Source organism: Apaloderma vittatum, unplaced genomic scaffold (assembly GCF_000703405.1).
Source record: "Apaloderma vittatum isolate BGI_N311 unplaced genomic scaffold, ASM70340v1 scaffold17777, whole genome shotgun sequence".
Taxonomy (NCBI): Eukaryota; Metazoa; Chordata; class Aves; order Trogoniformes; family Trogonidae; genus Apaloderma; species Apaloderma vittatum.
This window is the reverse complement of record NW_009726910.1, coordinates 58,584-73,904: the sequence shown is the minus strand read 5'-3', so window position 1 is coordinate 73,904 and position 15,321 is coordinate 58,584. Positions and strand designations below refer to the sequence as shown.

The following is a 15,321-nucleotide window of genomic DNA, read 5'->3' as shown; positions in this document are numbered from 1 at the left end:
CGGGAGAAGTGCGGGTGCGTGATTCCTGTCCGCCTCTGTGCTCTTTAGTACGGTTAATCTAGGAGATGAGGAGTCCTTCCAGCACATGTTCGGGTAAAGTTTGGAAGATGTTGCGCGCTGTTTTATTTTTTTAACCCACTCTCTGTTATTTGCAGGCTTTAAACCCTCGTCTCTCTGCAAAGTTGCTTTTTTTCCTTTTTTGTTTTTGTAGTTTGAAATAATGGGTTTTGGGGAAAGCAAACCGCAAGCGCTTCAGATCCCTTCTGTCAAAAGAAATAAAAGGGTTGCCGTATTTTAAACGCTTGTTAGTTCAAAGTTTAAAGGCTGTGTGCCTAAGTAATTGCACGGTTTTAAAAAGCGCGATTCCTTCCATAAATGAAAGGCCAAAGAGATTAATTGGTTTAGAAAAGGGGAGAGGGGGAGGGAAGAGAAGACTGCTAATCAAAACCAAACTATTTCCTTAGAAAAGACTTTATACAACTATTTAAAATATGTGCTAGTCTAGGAAAAACAGCTAAATGGAAAGTCAGGGTATCTTGATACCACAGGAAAGGATAGCCTGCCAAGAATATCTCCAGTGTTCCCTCAGTCTATTGCTTTGATTGTTGTATTTACTTTGTGCAGCCCATCTTCTGCCCTCAGCTGTGCGCGGAGCAGCAGAGCACCTGGTATAGATTGTGGTTAGCAGAAGGGGGAAGCTGTGCCGTTCTAACTTTTTTTCCTTTCTTTCCCCTTTTCCTGGCAGAGCACAATTCAAGATGGGGGTGAAGAGGTAGAAGAGGGAGCTATTTACCACGTCACCCTGAAAAGAGTGCAGATTCAGCAGGCTGCCAACAAAGGAGCAAGATGGCTAGGGGTAAGTAAAGCTGGCACGGTGGCATTTCGGAAAACTGCTCACGAACTTTGGAACCTGCTCTAGAAAGCTGAATTCCACACGGGTTGTTATGATATTAACTTTTAGCACTGATTGCTTGTGCTGTTTAAGAAAACCAAAACACTGAAGTTGTCTGTCTGGGTCATCTGAAATATCTCTCTCCTTGTGTTGACTCTTCCTCTTTTCTTGACTCGTAAGTAAGATTTAACCAGTTGTGGCCATGGGCCAGATGATACTTAGTGCAGAAATAAGGATCTTGGCTTATGGCCTGAGAAGTTGAACATTTAACAGTTATTTCAGACTGTGCTGTGGCTCCTTCCCGCTGTTAGGAACCCATCTCAGGTCTCCCAAACAAATAGTCATGGTATGGTGGCTGATGAAGGTCTCTGAAAAGTTAGCAGAAACTGCCTCGAAACTTTAGTGAATATAGACTTGGATCTTTTTTTTGTATTGCTTTCTCAGCCGGATGAGAAATGGTCAAGAATTACCGCTCTGTTTTTTTAAAGCTGTATTTCAAAGCGTGAAGGCTTTAGTGGTGACTAAAATGAGCTTAAATGCACACGCACTCAATTTGGCATGCTGCTGAGTGCTTCACCTTTGTCAGGCCAAGTCCCCAGCTGATATAAAATGTCCTCACTTCACTGGAATCAGTGCAGCTGTGGCAGCTTGAGCCAGATCTTTAGGAGGTGGCTGTAAGTTTCATATTATTTTGTTATTTATATGCGTTTTCTTTGGGATCAAAAGCAGTAATAGGAGAACTTGGTTTGATGTGGTATCCAGGTTGGTATTGTAAAGGCTTTTAAAACTGCCCTGAGATTTCTATGAAACAATTTTCTTGTGAAGTTCCGTGACATAAATCAGTACAGCAGTACTGAAACCACAGTCAAAAGAGATAAGGAAATTCTGTCCTGCATCTAGATAGTACTTAGAATCTTTCCTCCACATGTTTCCAAGAAGTGCATAGAGTTTTAATCAGCACAGAGGATTTCAAGTCTGCTTCCTTTGAGAGGCAGATTTCCCATCTTTGACTCCTCTTTTTACCAGGAAAAATATTAGTATTTTTGAGCTCCTGTAAACTTGCCAGCTGGTGGTTTTCTGTAAGATGTGGAAATCATTTTGAATGTGTCTCTATCCCATAAATATACTTCAGAAAAACAGATTTTTATTTTTTTTTCCTGTTTCAGCTATGTTGTTCTTTCTATGTCAAAGGAGTTTGGCAGATCTTGGTCATATTCTCAAAGGAAATGTGCATATGTGTTCTTGAGCTCATCACAACAGCTGGTGGTGCCAGTATTAATAGGACGAGGGACTGCAAGGTCATGGAAGTGACTTCTGACTTTCTGTGGTTAGTGTTAGTTTTTTCAGGTCAGAAATGAGCCCTGTTCGGGGGAAGGAGGCAATGTGTCAGAATTCCACACCTGTTCTGGGTGCAAATTGATGATTTCGGCTTCCAGGCTGGTGTCCTTCATGAGCAAAAAATCTCATGCATATTATTGAAAAATATTTTTAAATGTATGAGCTGCTTGTTTCCCTTAAGCTCTTCAGAACATAAAACATTTTAAGCTCTTTTTATGATCTTGTTGTATTAATGGCTTTGCTATGGTCCTAAAGTCAGTAAATAGCCTCTAACTCAGACGATTATTTATGAACAGCGATGCCCTCCTCCAGCAGTTTTGCCCTGAAAAGTGTAATCATCTCTTTTATAATTGTCATCAGGTGGCTTTTTTTTTTACAAAAAAAATTTGAAGCTTATAGGGTTTCCTGATGTTAATTTTACCTCCTGTACTTTGAAATTCATAACGCTGAATTAATATGCTGTTGGATTGATCAGTGTTGGTCTTAGTTTTTTTTAATGGTGCTGTAAATCAGGCCTAGGTTGAAGACCCAAGGTCAGCTGATGAGTATGGGAGCAACCAAGTCTTTTAGGACCTCAGTGTTGCATGTGGCTATTAAATATTGTGTGGTATCAGATCAGGGGTTTGACCCAGCAGTTGGAGAGCAGTTAGTTCCTAGTGATGCTGCATTTGTAAAGTGATTTGGGGGCTTTTCAGCTGAAAAGCATTAGATGGCAAATCATTCTGTATGTCTGAGAGAAATGCAAATCTAACCAAAAATTTCATAGAACCTATGTTGAAAGGTGTATAAAAGGTCTTATTTGTTCTGTGTTGGTATTTATTACCAACTCTAATCATTCAGAAGCTTGAAATCTTGCTTAAATATATTCTTGTACCAGTAAGTGAATGAACCTAAATATTTTATGTTTCAAGAAGTCTAATAAACCTTTTTTAAAATTCTCTGTCTTAAGAACCTGTCCAGGATTCTGGAATGCTTGGCACTGCTATGGGAGAATGGTCTGTTTAAAAGCCAATCATAAGATTACAGCTTTAGCACCATAAACACTTACCTACTTAAGTACAGAAATGTCTTTCTTGTGTTTCGAACTTCTACAATTAATAAAAGAAAAAAACAGTCTGTGGCTTATGTAGTCATCAGTAGTTCCGTAACTTTCAAAAGTTTAAAGCTTTTGTATAAACGCCAGATTTCTTAGCTTTAAATTTAATGTTAGACATCAAAGGATGCCAATAATAGCTATTGTTTTTGTCACTAAATACTTAGTCACTTAGTATTTAGTGAAGCTTAAGATTTCTTACGACATTACAGTATTATGAAATACTAAAAGCCCTAGTAGCAGCTTGCTGTTGTGATAGATGCTGCACAAAAGCACTATCCTGACCAAAAGAAATTGCAGACTAAATGTTAAACGAGCCTTGCCTGCACACATATGTTGTCTCAGCTGATGACTGGCATCCGAGGCAGCAGTATCAATTTGCAGCAGTCTCCTTTTTCTGAAGTTATTTGTAGACACCAAGACAATGGAGGTTTTCTTAACAAAACTTCAAAAGTCAAATGTAACTTCTGGAGGTGTTGAGAGAGAATACCTCCCAAACGCCACAGATTCAACATGAGAAAGCATGAAGGCATTTTTTGAAAATGAACTGGGTGTTGGTGTCTTGAGGCTCTTAAGACAGATGATGTGAAGACTGGGAGCAAGCCATGAAGGGCATGGAAACAGAGATGCATGGCTGGACTTCTTTGGGAGAGAGAAGGATGGGAGAAGTAGAGATTTGTATAGATGGATGGCATGCTCAAAAGAGGGGAGAGGAGAATGCTTTCTGCAGCAAGCTTTTAAGTTTTAAGTGGATATTCAGCATTGTTTTGAATGACGTTACTTCAGGCTGGACAAAGAGGCATATTGGTAACTGGAGTACAAAGTTTGAGAGTGCAGCAAGGAATTTTAATGGCGTGACTAGAAAGACAAGGTTGTATTTTAAAAGAAAGAACATGAAAAATGAGATTCAGCCTACCTCTGTGATGTAAAGATAGGCTGTAGGTAGGCCAGCACCCTGTGTGTCAAATAGGACAGTGCTATTGTCTGTGAAGAAAAGACAACAAAGCAGGCAAGACAGGTGAAAAGTTTTGAGTCCTGTGGGGTTTTTGATCTTAAACTGACAGCCAGGTACCTGTGAAATGAAACAGAGACAAGCTGAATCATACTGTAGCCAGAAGGAGATAAGAACAGTAAAGAAGTAACTGTAAAAGTAGATCAGTTGCTAAACACCTGGATTTCTGTTGCCAGGAGCAGTATGCTGACGGAGTATGAATGGCATTGGAAGAGGTGGACTCCAGTCACTGGTTCATTGTAAATAGTAAGCTGGAAAGCAAGCAGTTAGTTGAAAGAGAAAGGAAAAAGCAGCAGGTAGAGAAGTAAGTGGAGTGGTGAAGGGAACGTTGGAGGTGAGAAACTGAAAGAGATTTTGACTAGGGAAGTGATGGTACTATGGGGGGCAAAAGGTACAAGAGAAAGCATTATGAGGTGAGATGAGAGTCACTGGACAGGTGGAGAGATAGCGGAGGACCACAAGAAAGAAACTTCTCCATCTGTGGCACGGTAGAAGTGAGAATTGTTCAAGGGGTCCTTTGCAAACAGGAAGAAGGGCTGGAGAATTTGAGGAGCTAAAATACGAGTTGCCAAAAGTCAAGCCTCGCAAAGCAAATGAAAATAAACACCTAAAGGTTTGTCAGCCTTGTAAAAACAACAGCAAAGTCTGCTTCATGGAGAGAGTGAGGTAGGGATTAATATAAAATCTAAATGAGTTTTTGCCTATTTTCTGTAAGGATGACAAAGGTCAACCAGGAGGTTGTTGGTAATGATGACACATGGGGCTATCGCGTCTCCAAGTTTTGTCTCTACCTCAGAGATTAATGTGCTCATGCTGGGCAGCTGGTCATGTCCAGCCCAGAAGAACGAAGGAACTGATGTAAGAAATGATAATCAAGCAGCAAGAAGTTTTAATTCATCAATAGGTCAGAAATGCCATTGTATGACTGGAGAGCAGCAGCAGTGCCTGTATTTGGGGTGACGGAGGCATGATCTAGGTAGGTAGGAGATACTTGTCTCAGGAAGGTGACTGATCTTCTGGACTGAAAAAGATTGTGGGTTTAATCTGTTTGTTTGTTTGTTTGAAAATCCACTCTTGAAATCACTCAGAAAACTAGTCTCTGGAGAGACTGAGGAATCATAAAGTATTTTGAATGACCTGTTGAAGAAGAGCTGTTGCAGCTTAAGCTGGAAGAGGGACTCTTGGTCTGGGGGCAGGTACCTATGCTGTCCAGTGACTGAACTGCTGTCACACGTCCATTAGGGTCACTGACATAAAAGCAGAAGCATGCTGACGAAATCTTGATGGTTTGACAGAGGAAGAAAACACCTGGAGGATGGAAATATCGTACAGGCTGACATTCAGGATTGCTGTGTACAGAAGTGGGATGAAATTAAGTAGCACAGAATGCAAAGGCATGCTGTTGAATGAATTAAAATAGTTTCTGCCATAGGATGGTATTTATTGTCCTCATCCTTTACAACTTTGGGTGTAAAGAAAGAGAGTGACTGCAAAGCAGCTGCTTTGTGGTAGAAGTCCCCCATAGTGTTATCCAGGCTGACGAAGAAAAGGTGTGGCTGTAAAGCCTTGGTTAATTGAAGGTAGGCAGTGGTGCTGGTCACTCGTGCTGCTGGAGAAACCAGTATGGAAAGAGGAGGCCACTGTGAGATTTCAGATTTGAAGTTTGGAGGCAGTGAGAGAAGGGCAGTTGGGAGTAAGGAGTGCAGTGGGAGATGGATGAAGGGGAGTGACTTGTTTGTGTGGGTGTCTGAATACACACTGGGAAGTGGAGTATGAACAAGTGGACGCCGAAAGTAGCGGAGAGATGTTAGAAAATGTTGATGTGGAATTGGAGGAGGGGGAACAGTGGTGTAAGAACAGCAGATGCAGTGCTGCAGAAAATGAATGGTGAAAGGTATGGGTATGGCATGGGCAGATGGAGAACAATGTTATAAGAATGAAAAGCAAGCAAGAATTTTTAAAATGTCATGATGTAACTTTTGCAGACATCTCTGTTAAGCAGCTGGAGTGCTTTATCTCACCCGTCCAGGGGTTGGGGAGCGGTGGGGAGCTAGTGTTCAGCCCTCGAGGAATCTGAGGGAAGCAGGGAGGAAATGAGTCTTTAAGGAAGGAGGTGATCCCTGATATTTACAGGAAAGATTTTCCTGTACTCTGCCTCTGGAGTTTTTACTTGGAAAGGTCTCAGGAAATGCAGCCAGGAACGGGAGTTCCCCCAAGCCTCTGTGTGCTGGAGCAGGCCGATAGAGACAGTATCTCCAGATCTTAAATGCTTGCTAGGCTTTCAGAGCCTGTCCTCAAGCGTGAACTTTCTTGCTCTACTGATGGATGGCACAGACAGCTCTTCCTTTGAGTCTTAAATATCCAGATGACAGAGAAATGTTATGCTCCCGCATGGGTAGTGCTGCCTGGTTTAGTTAGCCATTGATTCAGTCTCTAGGGTGGATTTTAGATACATGTTCTTTTCTTTCTACTTTCCTTTTTTTTTCTTTTTTTTCTTTTTTTTTTTTTTTGGCCACAGCTGAACATCTGGCTCTGGGGTTTGTTCAGAACAAAATGCCGTAGAGGGGTGCTTTAAATATGTTCAGAATTCTGAAAGGGGAAGAGCTGAGAAGTAGCAAATATATCATTAAATATTTTTGTGTTTTCTTAAGACTGATATTGTTTGGTAACTACCTTTTCAGAGAATTTTGTGGTGTGTTAAAAATTAATTTTAAATCATTGTCTTGCAATGCCACAAGTTTGACTTCTAAACACCTCTACAGTCACAGACATTGGCAGGAAGCTTCTGTTGGAGAGGGCAGTCAGAAAAGCATTAAAAACCTTATGTCTAACTGATCTGTATCCCAGTTAGGACCTGGAATGTAACCTCTTTGACTCAAACTATGCCAGAAAAGAAGTTTTAGTTTGGATTTTTTTACTTTCCAACAGTGACCTTTTAAGTATGGGTTGAGATTTAAATGGTGCCTGGAACCATGAACATTTTAGGAACATACAAAACCTCAAATTTTCTCTTGAGCCTGCTCCTGCCCTCCCATATGCCCTTCTGAGCCAGCTCTTGTGATTTCTTTTTCATCTTACTCTTAGGTCCCAGATGTTCTGGTCAAGTGTAGTTTCCTGTGCAGCCACCGGGCAAGGACTTGGCTGGTCCTTGTCTTTGCTGCAGCTTGCTGTTCTGCCTCCTGATTTATAGCATATGTTGGTCCCTTTTTGACTATATTAGACTCTTTGGAATCAGATTCCTGCAGCCTGTCCTGACCGCTCAGACCAAGGCCAAAATGTAGTTCTTGATCATATGTTTGGCAGAAGCAGAAAAGCAGTTCCCAAGGAGCTGACAAGTTCCCTGCAGAAACTGGGTTGCAGTATTGTCTGCTCTGAATGCTGTCTTCTCTGAGGAACTGTCTTGGAGGGGGCAGAAAGATGGGGTGTGCTCACCTTGATTTTGTGTGGTCGAAGATGCCTGTCAACTGCTAGAGACCCACCAAGTAGATATATAGGAGGTTTCGGGGTGAACCAAAGGATTTTACCTATAGGCAGGTACATAGCTGTCAAAAAAGTAAGCTTTGGCATCTTGTTCAGCTTGCCTTTTGGTTTTCAGTAGGCTCTTCCCTCCTGTCCTTTCCTTAAGTTGTGGGCATTACCATAGCATTGTAGCCCTTATTAGTGGCTTTACGGAATATTTTTTTCCCTTACTTCCTGGCTCAGGCACAGCTTCTGCTCCAGGCATACCCCAAGTAGCACTCTTCGATGTAATCATCAGCTGGATAATAGAGGATGTGTGTGGAACACACACTCAGAAATGAAAACCGAGCTTATTATGAGTGTTTGAATGGAAGCCTGAAAGATTACTGTCTTTTACTTTCCCAGTTCCAAATACAAAATGCATAATTAGAAGGGTAACTGGCTTTGCAGCACTGTGTCGTGCTCTCAGTTGAGTTAGAAACCTCCCATTCCAAGCTGTCGAAAGGTGACGGAGTGGCAGCACTTTAATCCTCCGGTGCTATTAACACTGAGCTGAGGCTGTGGGATACTCCTGCAAGGCCACACGGAACTGAGGAGAGGCACGGGCAGCCTCCCTTCCTCGAGGGCTCTGCAGAGGCATCTCTCGATAATTATCTTTGCATTAAGTGGAATAGGAAGAGGCAGGGGAGGCCTCTTGAGCAAATGTTGCTGGAGACTTCACTGTTCTGCTTTTGTGCTGGTTGCGTGCGACTGCATTTTGGAAATCTTGCAGCCAACCTACTTGTGTACAAGAACTTGCCTTTGGCATGCTTTTGGTTTACCTGTGACCTGCGAGAATATAATGACATCCTGTGCTAGAATTGATCTCCACTGGGGATTCCTCTGGTAGCTGGGGTGCCCGTCTTTTTAAACTATGCTTCTTGGGTGGTGGAGGTTCTCCCTGAATTCGAGCATTTTGACTATCTTGCTGCTAACGTCACTGAGTGTTATCTTGCTCGCTTTGTCAAAAAGTAGTGAGTGAAAGGAATAATTAAAAGAAATGAGCTTGCTCTGCAAAGAATCTGGCATTTTCTTTCTGAATGCTAGAAGATCTAGGTCACTTGTTGGGTTAAAGAAGCGTTGGCAAGGAATGTGGCTATGTGTCATCGGAAAGCCTTGGCGAAGCAGCATACGCACTGGGCTGAGTTGCTGTGAAGAGAATAGCCCTGGAGAAACCATTAGTTTTACAATTTTGGGTTTGATGTTTTCATTTAAGAAACAGGCTGAAGCATTGCGAGCATGTTAGTCACACTTGAATTTAAATTTAACCTTGGTCCAGCTAATTAAAAATATGTTTAGTGACAGTGTGTAAATGCATGCTTTGAACTTGCATCTTTTACTACTGCTGTAGGAATCTATTTTCTAAGTATATAGCTTCCTATAGCCAGTGCTTTAAGGAGGTACAGCCGTGTGAAGAAAAGAGCACTGAGTGATCAGATCATGGCCTGCCCCCTTGAAAAAAACGGATTTACCTTGTGTGAAAGGGGTAAATCAGTGCCAACTGAGCCTAAATCCTGTTCTTCCTCGTCTTTGTGTAGCCAGTCTGTGGTATCATGTAAACCAGAGGCAAAAGGTGCGTGTTGTTTAAAATCTGTTTATCACCCCAGTAAGGTAGTATCAGAGATTGTAAAACATTATCTTTCTGCATAAGACCTCTTTTTATTTTTTTTTCCACTTGCATTTTTTCCCACTTGCGTTTGAAAGGCTACATTCCTAGTGAATTGCTCAAGACAGCTTTTGTCCAGTGCACGTGAACCAGTTTGATAGACTGTTCTTTGAACCCTGTGATGATACTTTAATACGTTGTATTACATTCTTTTCTGTATCTCCCCATAACACAGATGTACCTGAACCTCATTCCTTAAGCGCTGAGCAGCTGACCAATAATTGTCTCCATGGAGGTGTTGTGGTTTGCCCCTGCAGCCTTCCAGAACTTTTTGCACTTGGTTTGCCCCCTAAACGCTCTCTCTTCGTGGTTAGTGACCGAGCAAGTTCTTGAGAAGTGGCTTGTAGTTCTTCATGGGTGGTACACTAGCATGTAGGTTTATATGTAGGGCTGAACTATTAAGTCTGTGTTATGTTTTTACACCTGGAATAAGAATTCTATTGAGATGTATGAGGATGTGGGTTGTTATTTTTTTTTGTTTTACGTTTTAAAGCTATAGCAAGGAATTCTGTGTTTTGGACATAGAAATGCATTTACTGTTTGTGGAAATCACTCTACCATGGACCAAAGTAAACTGCTAGCGCCTGAATTCAGCTGCGCTGTAGTTCAGTTCAGCACCGTGCCACCAATAATTTAGGGACTGGGAGGAAAGTAAAAACATATCCAAGTGAAGCGATAATGATCTTGCATTCTTACAACATCTTTCATCCAAATAACTTTCTAAGCACAGCTGCAAATTTTCACCAGGCAGGCTACATGAAGTATGTTGTAATGTGACATAGCACAAAAGTGTGACTTGAGTGGAGCTTAAAACTCAGCATCAGTGCTGTTGTGTGGGATTGGGTGGGGTTCCCATTTATTTGGGGAGGTGGGAAAAAGAGGAGAAAAAAGTGTTTCTGGGACAACGTGATTTTAAAAAGGCTGCTCTTTGAGGTTGCTGAAGAGTTTGAAGCATTAGAAAAAGTTCAGGAGGTGATGGATCAGCTGTCAGAGTTGCATAGTATTATTTATTTAGTGGCTTCATAGTGTTATCTCATGGATGTTTTCTCCACATGTGACGTACATGCTGCAAGGAGCAGATGCTTAACAGTGCACAGCAGCACATTGAAACAGTTTAAGACCAGAAGTGAATTTAATTTAAACCACTTGGGAGAAGTCCTGGACTTCAGAGAGTTCAGAGTTTTGTGGAAGCACTCACCCCCTGTGCAGCAGCAGTTGTGAAAGTGAGCTCAGATATGAAGCTGAAGCAGAGAATGAGCTGAAGCTTAGGTAATACTGTTAAGGAGGTTACAGTAGTACCTCACTCACTCCTCGTGCTTGTTCCCTCATCTCGGAGGTAAGGGAACTGGAAAAGGGATCTACAGATGGGAAAGGATGGTTGGCATTTGGAAACAGCAAAAAGGTGAGGACTGTGAAATTTGCGTCTTGGTGTGATCAGGGTTGATGTGCAGGTTTAACAATAAGCACATCTGTTAAATCTTCACAGGATTGAGGCTCGATACTGGCAATGAATAGGAGGATATAGTGAAGGCATTTAAAACAGTGAGTGGAGAAGGAACACTACAGGGAGTATCTGGTGGTTTTGAAAACAAAGGGGAAGGGGAAGAAGTGAGTAATTTTATGTGGTGTGTGATTAACCTGAAGAGCTCGCTGCTGGAAGAAGTAATTGAGACCAGCTCAGTCTAAAAGGATTCAGAAGTTATTAGGATTTGTATATAAATAATGAGAACAAATGCGTGAAATACTTAACGAAATTTCAAGCACAAGACCTATAATGTTTTGTGATTTAAGTATAAAACAAACACCTCTTGCAGTTGCGAAGAGTCTTGCCCTTTAGACTGGTTATTCTATATGTTATGGGTGTTATTTCTTCACCTTCCTCTGTAGCATCTGGCCATTGTCAGAGGGAAAAACCTCTAGTTTAGTTTAACATGACAATTATTATGTGTTGCTGTTTATAAAGTTCTGGTTTCAATTTGTTTGCAGCAAATATTTAACGAGACAGAATAAAATTGAACACAGACACTTGTAAAAGAAAAAATCATGAGAACTTTAATGTCCAGAAGATGTCAGGGCCATATTGCAACAGAGTATTGGAGTTTGTTGTGGGCCTGGGTTCCAGCAGTCCCCCAACCTCCTCCCGGTCAGTGAGAGGTTTGGATGCTCAAATCCTGCTTTTTTTGGTATGTAAAAGAGAAGTTTGCATCCTTGCTGTTTTAGACTCCATGAACGTAGGAATCATGTGGGTTGCCCTCTCCTTTACCCCATTCAGCTTCATAATAGCTGCTTTAAAAATAAGGCAGCTAGAACAGAATATGGTACTCTACATGTGGTCTCATCAGACCTTTTATGCAGTGGAAGAATAATGTCCTCTGACTTGCTTCAGTACCCTTTATTTATACTTTGCAGAATTGTTTGCTTTTTGTTGCTGCTTCCAAGCGTCGTGCTGAAAGATTTAATGTTCTGCCTGCTCTAACCCTTAAGATCTTTTCTCTGATCTGTGTGCCACAGTGTGACCTTTGAGGGTAGAACTTTCAACAGACGTTTTGCTGGCCTCTTACATTTCTCTACATTTAGTTGCATAAGCCATCTGTTGCCCATCAGAGCATAACTACCCTTTAACAGCTTTGGCAATCGAAGTGAAACTTCGGCAGCCTCTGCCTTAGGTGGGAAGCTTTCTGCCATTTTGCATGGTAGCAGTCATTAACCTTTTGCTCTGTCAGCTTATGGAGTTGCAGTCTGATGGGGCTTTTACTTGGTCCTCCCTGCCACCCGTTTATGTCCAAATTATTGCAATTACCTCTCTGGAGCTCAGCCCTGCATCAGTGCCGAAGTGATTGCAGGCTGCAACCGCCACTGGTATTTGTCCCTGAGCTGCCACCTCTCCACTTGTCTCCCATGGCTCAAAAATAGCATGAAATCTTCACAGAGAATAAACTGGCTGGTGTGTACGGTATTGAACATGTGAATTATTATGTGTAATGGCCAATTTGAGGGCAATTGTGGTGGGGGATTTAGAAAGGTACTGCAAGTCACGGGTCCTGTGCTCAGTATGCGTTTGCTAAGGACTCACATTGTGACTTGAACTGACCGACGTATCTTCTGTGGATTTAATTGTCTCTCCTGTAATATTCTTACTATTCATTTTGAGACTTAGTGATATGAGGAATGGAGAGGTGAAATCTTGTGCTTTAATATAGAATCATTAAGGTTGGAAAAGACCTCAAAGATCATCAGTCCACTAGTCAATCCGACACTGCCCTGATGACTAAACTATACCCTGAAGTGCCACGTCTACACTTTTTTTAACACCTCCAGGGATAGACTCAAACCCGTATGAGAGGAAACTTCTATTATGCTGGACATACCAGAAAAATTCTATAGCAGAGCAAGGTCCTCTTCATGTGCCCTGTGATTCTGTTCTGTCATACTATTTTTACTAGTGACGTTTTGGACAGTGGCGTACTCTGCTGCTTTAGATGCAGAGGCTTGGCTCTTCTGATCCCATCTGTGAAGAGAAGGGCTGCCAGATGAGATACCAGAGTTTGCCTCCTTTTTCCTAAAAACTCCCAGCAGGCCCCCAGGAACGCACCCCATGGAAGAATTCCTCTCCTGTGGAGTGGACCGTGGGCTTGGAGCAGATTGCAGGGGCGATGCTGCTGAGGGGCCACAATGGCATTAATAAGGTGTGGGTACTTAAAATGCTTTGGTAGAATGATGCTGTTATTATATTCTATTCTTTCATCTGCTTTCCTCTTATGTTCTTTCCACCTTTTTGTTCTGAAAGCGGTTTAAAAGATTATTTTCTTTTCCCCTCCCACCCCCTCAGCTGCTTTGTGCAGTTGCCATTCTCCGTATGAAGGCTGAACCTTTCTCCCAGTTGATAGCTGTTTCTTCCTTTCTAGGGAGTCCATGGCCTCTTTGTGCACATAAACCATCAAGTTTTTTTTATACTGTGGCACTTTATATCAAAAGGTCTCGGAATGATTTGAACAATATGGAGTGACCGAATGCTTTGAGATGCGTTCAGATTGTCATAGCTGTTGGGGTTCAAACTGGAGACTTCTGATACACCTCATGGGGTGGCTTAGACTTCCTATCTCAGCAGCTCCTTCTGACAAAATTCAGTGATCTAAACTTCTGAGAATTTACATATCCTAGAGCAGAAATAGACCATTGCACGTTAAAGCGATCTATGCCTCACGTAAACTTGCAGAAAAGCTTTTATGTGCTGAATCATACTGAGTTTCCATTTTGACCTGAATCAAGTGCAGAATGTCCTTCAGTTGTCTGCAGTAATCATGTGGATAGAACTTACTAGATGAGGTTGGGAAGGTTTCAAAGCTTTGTTGGCGTTGGGATGCAAATGGCAAGTCAGTACACCCTTCAGGATTAACTGTTGTTTGCGGTGCAAAAGAGATTAGTTAACTAAATGCTCCTGAGGTGCATTTGGAAGCCAGTTTAAATATTAGATGCAAATACAAAAAGAAAATATTTATGAAGTTATGCCTATGCATCCTTTTGTCTGTCTGCTTGATTCATAGTAATCTCTGGCTCTACCAGTGGTGCACTTGGTATTTTTAGAGGAGAAACCCTTTAGGGCAGAGATGGTGTCTTATGTTTTGACATGGCTGCCATTGTGCTGCTGTTGGAAATGTTTCATAAGTAACAATAACGTATTTCATTTGGAAGTCAGATCTTACACTCTTGCATTCCTCCCATTGAGTGCTTCACATAGATTCTGGCTGCGCTTTTAGTCTGCTGGCTCCCTGTATCATACAAAACGCGAATGAACTCTTGCACACTTACTTAAACCGCTAGGCTTGCGTTCTTCATGCAACACCAGTTGTTTTGTTCGCAAAACCTCAGATGGCCACAAAGCTAGAACAGGGCAGAGAAGAACAGAGGTATGCAGTTAACTCCTGATGGGTGATTGAGTAACAACCCCCCTCCCGCTCTCAAAACAAAAAAAGGACAGTAAATGTGGACGATTTTACGTTTTCTCTTACAGCCTGACACTTTTTGCCACTTTCTTTCCTCCTTACTTGTATGTTATACTTATTTTGCATTCTGACTCAAGACTTCCATGTAATTCTCTGTGTGTTTTGATTTGTGTCCGTTGCCTAAGGATTTAGGTTCAACTGAAACAGAGCATTCTTAAACTAAAATATAAATGTCTACAACATTTCAGCACCAGCTCATGCAACCCGTGCAGCTTTCTGCTGTGTCAGAAGAGATGGGTTTAGTGGTTGAGTGCTGTAGTTAGAAGGGCACAGTGATTTGTGTAGGTGTGCAGTCTCTTAGTTGCCATACGCTTATGCAGTTTGTCATGTGAAATGCAGAATTTGTCACAGTAGAATTGGCACTGGGATGTTGCTGTAACAGATCTGGTACGTACAGACGCACAGGTAGTCATATATAGACATTCCCTTTCTCCATATGTGTGCGTATGTGGACAAGAGAAGATTCCTAAGAGATTCCATGATCAGGTCCCCTGTGATGTCTAGATTACACTAAAATGTGGTTTGGCCTGAACTAATGATTAAACTAATATTTTTGCGCTCTTCCAGCACTTGAGTAAGGGTTAAAGCTGGTAACTCTTAATATGAGGTAACATTATTGTACTATTACCCCTTTTTCTACTTGGGCCCCACCCTAGAGAGGTCTCTTAGTTTTAAAACAAAGGGTGGTGAAAAGCACAGCCATTGAAATGCAGCTGAGTTATGTATTCATGCTGTGGTCATAAAAAAAGTTACTCAGTGCTAACCTGTTTCTTTTGTAAAAGATTAAAAAAGCTTGGGGGCTTGGCAGGAGCAATTGCT

At 41.8% G+C, this 15,321-nt stretch overlaps 1 protein-coding gene across 1 annotated transcript in view; it reads left to right on the top strand.

Moving 5' to 3' along the window:
• Positions 1-745: 745 nt before the first annotated feature.
• The window catches only part of RGL1 (ral guanine nucleotide dissociation stimulator-like 1), a gene marked incomplete at both ends in the record, with an annotated part of 72,713 nt that continues 58,137 nt past the window's right edge, over positions 746-15,321 (top strand). The window contains one exon of the mRNA XM_009873477.1: positions 746-856. Coding sequence (XP_009871779.1) covers positions 746-856 — 111 coding nt within the window. The remainder of the gene's footprint in view (positions 857-15,321) is intronic.